Source organism: Engraulis encrasicolus, chromosome 22 (genome assembly GCF_034702125.1).
Source record: "Engraulis encrasicolus isolate BLACKSEA-1 chromosome 22, IST_EnEncr_1.0, whole genome shotgun sequence".
Lineage (NCBI taxonomy): Eukaryota > Metazoa > Chordata > Actinopteri > Clupeiformes > Engraulidae > Engraulis > Engraulis encrasicolus.
In genome coordinates, this window is record NC_085878.1 from 9,775,740 (window position 1) to 9,785,739 (window position 10,000).

Here is a 10,000-nt window from a genome sequence, read left to right on the forward strand (position 1 = left end):
CTACTTGCTGTAATCTTGCCTGCATGGAAACCAAACTCCCAGCGACTTTAGAGTGGTTTGGGGAGCGAGCACCCCCAATCTCACACCCCCAATGCGCTCTCCATGAGTCACCCCACCCTAACTGGCCCTGCAACTGAAGCGCTGTATCTCTGCCTTCCTCCTTTCCCCTCTCTCCTCTCCTCTCCTCTCCTCTGCTCTCCTTCCCTTCCCTCCCTCCTTTCCAATTTTGTCTTTTATTTTGTTTATCCCTCCTGCTCTGCTCCTCTTCCTTTCCCTTCTTTTCCACTCTCCTCGTCCCCCTCCCTCCTTCCTTCCTTCTTCTATTTTGTCTTTTATTTTGAATATCCCTCCTGCTCTGCTCCTGTTCCTTTCCTTTTCACCCTCCTCGCCCCCCTCCCTCCTTCCCTCCTCTGTTTTTGTCTTTTATTATTTTGTCGTTTATTCCTCCCTTCCTTCTTGCTGTTTTTGCGGCCTGGCAGCCGGAGGAGCTGACTCTGCTGCTCATCCAGCTCAGGAGGCACCAGGCCAAGATGGCCGGCGTGCGCAGTGACACGCTCACGCACCTGCGCCACCACCACCACCACCTCCACCAGCACAACGGCCTCTCGGGCCTCAGCCTGCAGGTCAGGCCCATATAGCTACCGTAGCATACTGTACGAGAACAAAAATAAAACCCTCGTCGTCTACGACACCACCGGCTAGCCGCCCACCCACCTGTCTGCCCTCTTCCCTTACCTCATTACCAGCCGTTTGACCAACTAGATAAAGCCTGTGAATGTTTTATTTTGGTCTCTCACCTCCTCTCACTTTCCACCCATATCCCCAGCCTGCTTTGAGGCCGGGATATGGCCTCCATGCGTCATCCTCCTGTGATGACGTGTTTTACCTTTTGTTATCTTAGCTTTTTGTTTAGTTTGGTGTTATTTTGAATTCCGTTTGGTGTGGTGATGCTGGTTTGGATGCTACCTGTTGTTAGCATGGAGCTTGTTTCCCGTACAGTAGAGTGAGCTGTATATTTAGATCATCTCAGACATGCAAAAGCAGAGTGTGTTCCCCGAGATTGTTTGTGCCGTGTGACCTCGAAATCTGCCTTGCGCTCGGTCTTTCTCTCCGATTTCATTTGCACTTCCCAAATTCTTTTTTTGGAAAAATTGATTTTGAATGTTTGCCTTCTCCTCCTCCTCCTCCTACTCCTCCGTGCCAAACCCCCCCCCCCCCCCCCCCCCCCTTCTCTTACCACAAACCTCAGTCAACAAACAGCCTGTATGTTCCAGCATGTTGCTTGTCAAGATTCACCTTGCCTGCAGTCACAATTATGAAGTAGTTCTATTACATAGACCAAAGCAAGGGTCATAAGTGTACAAAAATAGTTGTGTTCTCGACTCTACCGTGGGGGGAAATAGAAGGGTGTGGAATTTGAAGGTCTCTTTCCTTTTTAATTCCTCCCCATCTACAATAGATTCTGAAGACTCACCTCTTGGTGAATAGCAGGCCACAAGTGAATGGCTTGTCACAGTGAGCACAGCAATGTTTGTGACTAAATGTCGGCACAATGGTGAAGTGTGGTCATGGGACATGGGCTTTTGAAAAGCGTGGTGGTGTTGCTTTTGTGGTGGTAGCTGTTGTTGTTCCTCAGACAACTCACAGAGAGAGAGAGAGAGAGAGAGACAGAGAGAGAGAGAGAGAGAGAGAGAGAGAGAGAGAGAGAGAGAGAGAGAGAGAGAGAGAGAGAGAGAGAGAGAGAGAGAGAGAGAGAGAGATCTGCGTCATTGTAACTGTGCAATGTGGCGGCCTCTCTTTCTCTGTAAGGGTGTCTGAGGTCCAACATTGACATCCTGTGAGTGTGTGTGTGTGTGGTTCTTCCTACCCTCCCAATTCTGTTAAAATTATTATTTTTTGCTTGTAACCTAAACTGTCACTGCAAAAAACATTCATTGTGTGATTTTTTCTTTTGTGTACTTACTGAATAATAATTCCTGATTTCCATAGTCTTGATTGCTGTTTCTTTTTCTTTCGAATCAGTTATGAAATGCAGATTTGTTTTAATCATCATTGCATTCAGATCATGGCCAATCTCTACCAGGCAGCTTCCTGTCATGTGACCTGTCTTTCCGTTTCCCCCCTCCCCTGCCCCCCCCCTCCCCCCACCTAAAGGCAGATGATACTTACATGCAGCTGAAGAAGGACCTGGAGTATCTTGACCTGAAGGTGGGCCCGATGAAGCTAATAACGCTTCCTTCCTTTCCTCTCATTTTTCCTCTCCCTCCTTTTTTATTCTTTCTTGTCTATGTCTGTCTTAAGCCCTTTTTCTGTTCTCTACTCTTCTCCTCAGTGGGCTTTCGCTCCTGTCTTCTTCTGTCCTCTTCACCTGTTCACTTTTTCGCCTGTTCTGTAGCCCTAGCCACCCCTGGTGTCTGCTAACATGTTCCCCTCCACCACCAAGTCCCCCAACCCCGCTCCCCTCCCCTCCAGGAGTCCCCTGAGACTGCGGTGTGGATTCACATACGAGTGCTTTGATGGGTTGTTGTGTTGTGCACACTTAACTTGAGCCTCCATCCTTCTGTCTTTCTCCCCACACCCCTCCCCACCCCCTGCCTGAACGTTCAACTTACTTGTGCACATTGGCTGAAACTGATGTAGTTTAAAAACAAATATGTGCTCCTCCCCTCTCTACTGTCAATGTTGCATTACAATTTTTATTCATTTCTCTTCGTATGCATGGCTATAAATGACTGTAATGAGAGATGCTTGTTTAGCCCTTTGACTGTCGATTACTGTTGGGCTGCTACCTCAGCTAATCTAACAGTATTATACAGTACAGCCGTGCTGCATGATGGCATTTGTAGTTTATAACAGTGCAATTGAAACATATCCAAATTTGACATTAAACTACATTTCCCATCAGGAAGCACCACCCACATTATTCTCTCCCTCACCCTCACGTGTGTAAAGCCTTTTGCTTAAAGCCAACTCTTGTTTGTTTTAACCCAGGTCATTTCCTCTAATTCACATTTCCCTTTTCCCACAAAATATCTATCTTTCCTTGGCCTGTGTGTGTTAAGTGCAAAAGGCCTCTCTGTAATTGGGGTCCAGTGAGTGACATGTAAACCCTAACTGGCCCATTCTCTATATCTTCAAACAGATCAAAAGTATTGAACAACTGATCGTTTTGGTTTGCAATAGCTTTCAAAGGTCCTCTCACGACTTGGGGCCCTACCTGAACGTAAGAATGGTGTGCATACAAAAGTGTGACCATTCCATGGCTTCACCAGTAAACGTGTGTGATGCTGCAAGCCCCATGCGTTTCTTTGTGAATGATGTGCCCTTCTTGACTTTAGAGGCATAGCTTTCCATTGGCACTCGTGTTGGTGTGGTGGTGATGTGGCTTACTCTGACGATGTGCTGGTGTTGAGCTTTTTGTGTTTATTTTTCTTTCTTCCTTATTATATATTTTGTTCATAATGAGCCCAAAGGACCTCTCTTGGTGACCATCAATACTGGAAAAAAATTATAATTAAATTAGACTGAGTTAAAACTACAGCGTAACCATTTGGGAGAGCGTTGGGGTGGAGAGCACGGTACTCATGGAGCAATGGAGTCTTTAATATCCAAGTGTTGGCTACGAAGCCCCTCAAAATTAATTGACCAACTCGCTGACTTTGAAGTAAACTTGGACTCCCAATACCATGCGCCCTTTTGACAAACCGCCATAGTTCTTGCGGTTCACCCTCACTCCCACATGGTTCACCATGAGGACATCATCGTGAAAAGTATTGATAACCTGCCAGAGAGAAAGAGTTGCCTTGGCTCCTCCTAAACACCCAGCTGCTATCCATTCATAAATATGTCACACGGCTCGCGGAGTGGGCTGATTTATGTCGATATCCCACAATGCATTGTGGTTTTTTTGGTTTTTCGCTCTTGTCAAGATTTTTTTTATCAGTATGATTTCAGCACGCCTGTCGCCAGTGACGCCTTTTGCTATCTTGTCAACTCGATAAAGGGGGGACGTCTCCTGAGTTATGCCTTCACTGTTCCATGTTCAGTTTGTTTTAGTTGGCTGGGTGCGGTTGGTTGTCTTTCTCTCTCTCCCTCTCTCTCTCTCTCTGTCTCTCTTTGCTCATGTCTGGCAAAAGAACTTTTGTAGCACCATGCGAGTCTTCTCACATCTTTGGGTCACACAGGTCACTGGGCGTGAAACGTTAAAAGACAGACCAGCACGGCCCGTTAAAATAGCTGAAAGTGACATTGATGTAAGTATGGCAGTCCTTGCCCTCAAACTCCACCCCCACCCCCTCCTCACCACCCCCACCACCTCCCCATTTTGTTTTTCGCTGATTAGCTATCTACCCTCCAGAACATTCCATCCCTGAAACAGACCTCCATTTTGTTTTTTTGTTTCTTTCCCTTCCACTGGACCACAGTTTTTTTCCTCACAGAGATTGCAGACAAAGGGGGAGAAACTGTTGCAAAACAGGAGATGGGATACATAGGGACTAAAATATGAGATATGAGAGAAAAACTGAGAGAGAAAGCAATGTTATTTGTTTGTTTTAGTTGTTTTCTGCTTTCTTGTTGGTAAACAGAGGCTTGAGAGGGAGATAAACAGAGCAAGCTTCTCAGTAGGGAGACTCTTTTGCTGGCAGAGGCGGCGAGGTTATCGACAAGGGCTTTTATTCTGAGCTCTCAATTTAAAGAGAAAAATACATGCAATGGGATTTTTATATTTTGAGCTCTTACATTTTTCAGTTTGATTTTTTGTATTCTAGCTTCTCTCTATTTTCCTCCCCTCCTCTTCTCTTTTTCATGCAATTGGAGGTAAATAGGCTGGAAGCCCTGGCTTTTCATCATCAACATTGTTCCACTTTAACAATTTATAAGAATTTTTGCTGGTGATTTTTGTCTGACTGATGAATTATTGATGCTGTTAAAACAACAATATACGGCAGTAAAATAAAAACAGCTTAATAATTAATTGAACGGAATGATAAATAGTGCAGAGGATAAACACTAGCTGTGTGTGAAGAAGGCTTTGCAAACCAAGCAGCGTAGGTTTTTTTCTCCCACTTCTCGTTCGCACAGATTTGTTTGTATTTTTTCACAGTTCTCCGCTGCACTGAACTAGGTCTTCTAGATAAAATGGATGCTCTTCTCACTGTAGTATGTTGCAAGGAATGGGATTAGGGTGGGGAGGGACACGTTAACATAAAGCATGTGTTTCCTCATTCATGACAGTGGTCATAACTATGCCAGACAGTTTTTTTTGTCATTTTGTTTCCATGTCCTTGATGGATACACCATCAGCTTAAGGGCCCATTCATATCACATGTTTGGTAAACTATGTATGTAATTCTGAAACCCTGAACTTGTACTGTGTTTTTGGCATTGGTTACCACATGAGTAACCTTCTATTGGTATCCGTAAGTCTCTCACATGTAGGGTATGAATCAGGCTTTGGGTATCAGGGCATTGTGTCATAAGGTTTTCCTATCCGCGTCCTCTCCAGGTGAAACTCAGCCGCTTATGCGAACAAGACAAGATCCTTCAGGAGCTGGAGATGAGGATTCGCACCTTGAAGGAGGACAAGGTAAAGTAAACATATATATATATACGGTATATCTTTGACCTTTAGAAATGTGGTGCTTTTTTTGGTCCCATTGGACCGGAAGAGGAAAGATGAGGCCCCAGGGAGCGCAAGGCCAACAGTCATGTGTTAAGTCACCCACATGTCTTTCACCGCAACCATCTATCATATTTTCTTTGTGTTGCCCATAGTGTGGATGGATGGCTAGATGGTAAAAAGGAAAATCTGCCTTAAGCACTGCGGCACAAAATGATTCAATGCCCCCCCCCCCCCCCCCCCCCCCCCCCCCCCCCCCCCATTCATGAACCAACCGTGCTGCACTGGCTCGTCCTTGAGAACGATTAAATGGAGATTAAGATTAAGACTTGTCTGCTGAAACCAGCTTTTAAACAGGCTTGCCAGAACACATGACAGACTGACGCCAGTGGTCAAACAATAAAAAAAATTAAACAAGTATACGATTTGAGGAAATAAAAGGAAACGCTTTGATTTTAGGTCGCCCGCAAAATTAGTACCGCTAATGTGCATGACGTGTGTCATGGCATGTGTATGACATGTCTCATGTCACCATCATGTAGGTAGCTTTTAATAAAGTGTTAGTAAATTATAAATATAAAAAGACCTCGAAGCCTTGGTGGGAAGGGAGGCTTGGATGAACACTAAAGCAGAATAGCAGAGGGAGGGAGGACCACACACAGGGACGACGCTGGAGGAGAATGCAAAATAATGGATTGTCTGAGGCAATGGGCGGGGGATGACTCATCAATAGAAGTTTAAAGCTTTGCTGGCAGAATTAAAACGCACAGTCACACACACGCACACATGTACACACGCACCCACACACCCACACACACAGACGCATGTGCTCTCTCTCTCTCTCTCTCTCTCTCTCTCTCTCTCTCTCTCTCTCTCTCTCTCTCTCTCTCTCTCTCTCTCTCTCTCTCTCTGACTCTGTCTTTCTCCATCCCTCTCCCCCCTCTCTCTCTCTGACACACACACATACAAGCACACTTACAAAGACACCCACCCACATAGTAATGATGCTGTACGTGTGTGTGCGTGTGGGTGTGTGGGTGTGCGTGTGTCTGTATGTGTGCGTGTGTCTGCGTGCGTGTGTCTGCGTGCGTCCGTGTGTGTGTGCGTATCCCCTCAGGATAAGCTGGAGTCGGTGCTGGATGTGTCGCATCAGCAGATGGAGGAGTACCGTGACCAGCCGGCTCACGCAGACAAGATCGCCTACCAGCAGAGACTACTGCAAGAGGACGTGGTGCACATCCGCGCAGAGATCTCACAGCTATCCACCGTGGGTATACCAGATGCATGCTTGTGCACACACACACACACACACACACACACACACACATATGAGCACACGCGCAGACACACACACACACACACACACACACACACACACACACCCTGCAGAGATCTCACAGCTATCCACCGTGGCTATACTAGACGCGCACACACACACACACACACACACACACACACACACACACACACACACACACACACACACACACACACACACACACACACACACATACGTGCACACGCGCAGACGCACACACGCACACACGCACACACGCAGACACACACACACACACCCTGCAGAGATCTCACAGCTATCCACCGTGGGTATACTAGATGAACGCATGCACGGGTGTGTGCGCACACACACACACACATACACATACACACACACACACACACACACACACACACACACACACACACACACACACACACACACACACACACACACACACACACACACACACACACACACACACACACACACACACACACATCGAACAGAGATCTCACTGCTATCCGCCGTGGGTATACTAGACACACACACACACACACACACACACACACATTCACACACACAATTACAGGCATGCACATTCACTTACACATTCAGAAATGCCAGGGCATGCTCACTCATACGCAGACATGCACCTCACCTCCGACATGCTTACATCATAAGTACAGTACATGCTGCAAATACATGTACATACAGCAATATACTTTTGTCCTCACCAAAACACACACCACACGTGCCATGCACACATACTGTACATACATATACAAACACGCTTGTATATGTTTACCTACTCCACCCGTACATGCATACATAAGGCATAAGTAGTAATGCAAAGTCAGAAAGTCTGGAGCTCGCACTCAAAAGACTTGAAAAGAGACGCCCAAATAAAGTGGGTTTTTAATGATCTCACAATATGCCGTGCTGTATTTACAAAGGTGCAAACGTTTCGGGTGATCCCATCCTCAGTGCAAAAAAACCAGAACAAACATTCACATAGGTTTAAAAAGGAAGTGACATCAGAAGTCAGGAGGCAATCAGTTACGAATAGCCAATCAGGACACGTATTCAATGATGGGTGATTCAGTTGCTGTATGGAGAGATGACAGTGATTAACAATTGTTTAAAAACAGTAGATCATGTACTCAATCACAATCACAGCAAACCAGATTAGACTTTTGTATCATGCTGTGTCTATATTTCAAAAAATCATGTTTCAGCAAGGCAAGAAACAATTATAGGAAACAGGTCAAGTCCAAATCCTCATTGAGGCCCTTGGGAGACAATGTTTGCATATAAAAAATCCATTTGGCTTCACATTGTAATAATTTGGATTCCACAGCACGGTTTCTGCGGCTGGGGGTCACACGGTCAATCCCAATGAATTGTAGTTGGGCCGTGGTGTGTGGTGCTGTGGAGAAATGTCTGGCAATGGGTGACTTTGGGTCATTCCTGGAGATGGCGCTCCTGTGTTCATTTATGCGGACCCTCAGTTGCCTGTTGGTCTTGCCGATGTATTGTAGGCCGCAGGGGCATGATAGTAAGTAGATCACAGAAGAAGAGCTGCAGGTGATGAACTTGTTGATGTTATATTCTTTGCCCGACACATGGCACATGAATTTGCTGGTCTTCTTGCTGCCTGTGGTGGTACAAGATGTACAGTTACGGCAAGGAAAAAAACCCACAGCAGCATCAAGTCTGTCTTTTGGCGCCTTGGAGTGGTCAAAGGTGTCGGCATGGACTAGAATGTCCCGAATGTTTCTCGACCTGGAATGGGTGAACAATGGAAGCTCTTTGAACAAGGCTGAACATACAGGATCTGTGTTGAGAACATTCCAATGTTTTTTGATGATCTGTGTGATCTGGTTGCTGAGGGGAGTGTAGGTAGTTTTATTACATAAGGCATAAACAACATGCATCTATTGAAAACACGCATACAAATACTGTATGTACGCTTTTTCATCAAAAGACACAAACATGCACATACACTGCATTACACACACCTCTTCATGAGCCTTTGGACTACCCATTTAACACACACACACACACACACACACACACACACACACACACACACACACACACACACACACACACACACACACACACACACACACACACACACACACACACACACACACACACACGCACACGCACACGCATACACACACACACAGACACATGTAAAGAGTCCAGAAATGTGAGGCTGTGCCCTCCTGGTTTGATGGCTGTGACTCAGAGATGATGATGGAGTTATTTACTCACCTGAATGTAGAGGTGGACAAAGTAAAAGACGGAAAACATCAAAACCTCATAGTCACAGTTTCCATCCAACTCAAGTACCTTCACTGAATAACTGGTAACTGGTCTACAGTTATTATACAGCGATGTACCTGATTTTGCACTGGTTAGATCAAATTTGAGGGTTTTCTTTTCAGGTTTTATGTTTTTTTTCAGTAACAACTAGTCTAACCACTTCATTAGGCACAATGGAATAACTGGTGTAATCGCTATGTACCGTATTAGCCTGAATATAAGACGATCCTGATTATAAGACGACCCCCCATTTTCAGGCTCATGTTTTGGGGAAAAAAGTTTTTTGAAGACTTAATTTTGTTTCACATTGGAAACTTTTCTCAAAATGCAGTTTTTAATTTGTTGGAAAATCTGAGGCTTTTTACAAAGAACAAATTTCACAATATAATTTTCATGGAATTTCCATGATATAAGACCACAGATGGCTACTCATATCCTTCTCCTTTCTTTACTCACTTCACCTGTCAAGCGCCAATACTCATGAACAGCGTAACGTTTTCCATGTGCGTTACGCCCATTTGTGGGGGAAAACGTGCAATGCAAGTCAATTGGTGGTGTTGGGGTTTAATAAAAAAAGATAAAGGAACAGTAGACAAGCGTTGTTCATGCACAACATGCCGAAAACGTGTTGTGTTGCCGGCTGTTCAAATAATATTGCCAAACGGCCGTGACTGAAGCATGTACTGTATTCATTTAGGGTAGCCGATGTAGCATGGAAGTTGGTGAGACATTCAGTTTGTTTTCACCCATAAAGGGGCGTAACGCACATT

At 45.2% G+C, this 10,000-nt stretch overlaps 1 protein-coding gene across 9 annotated transcripts in view; it reads left to right on the forward strand.

Annotated features, from left to right (window-relative positions):
- plekha7b (pleckstrin homology domain containing, family A member 7b) overlaps positions 1 to 10,000 on the forward strand; it is a 201,267-nt gene that overhangs the window by 165,173 nt on the left and 26,094 nt on the right. For 5 of the 9 annotated variants that reach the window (XM_063188449.1, XM_063188450.1, XM_063188451.1 and 2 more), the window contains exons 14-17: positions 2,155 to 2,208; positions 4,185 to 4,253; positions 5,507 to 5,587; positions 6,738 to 6,887. In XM_063188449.1, coding sequence (XP_063044519.1) covers positions 2,155 to 2,208; positions 4,185 to 4,253; positions 5,507 to 5,587; positions 6,738 to 6,887 — 354 coding nt within the window. Of the gene's footprint in view, positions 1 to 479; positions 624 to 2,154; positions 2,209 to 4,184; positions 4,254 to 5,506; positions 5,588 to 6,737; positions 6,888 to 10,000 lie in introns of all 9 variants that reach the window. The other 4 variants (XM_063188448.1, XM_063188454.1, XM_063188452.1 and 1 more) reach the window with 3 other exon arrangements.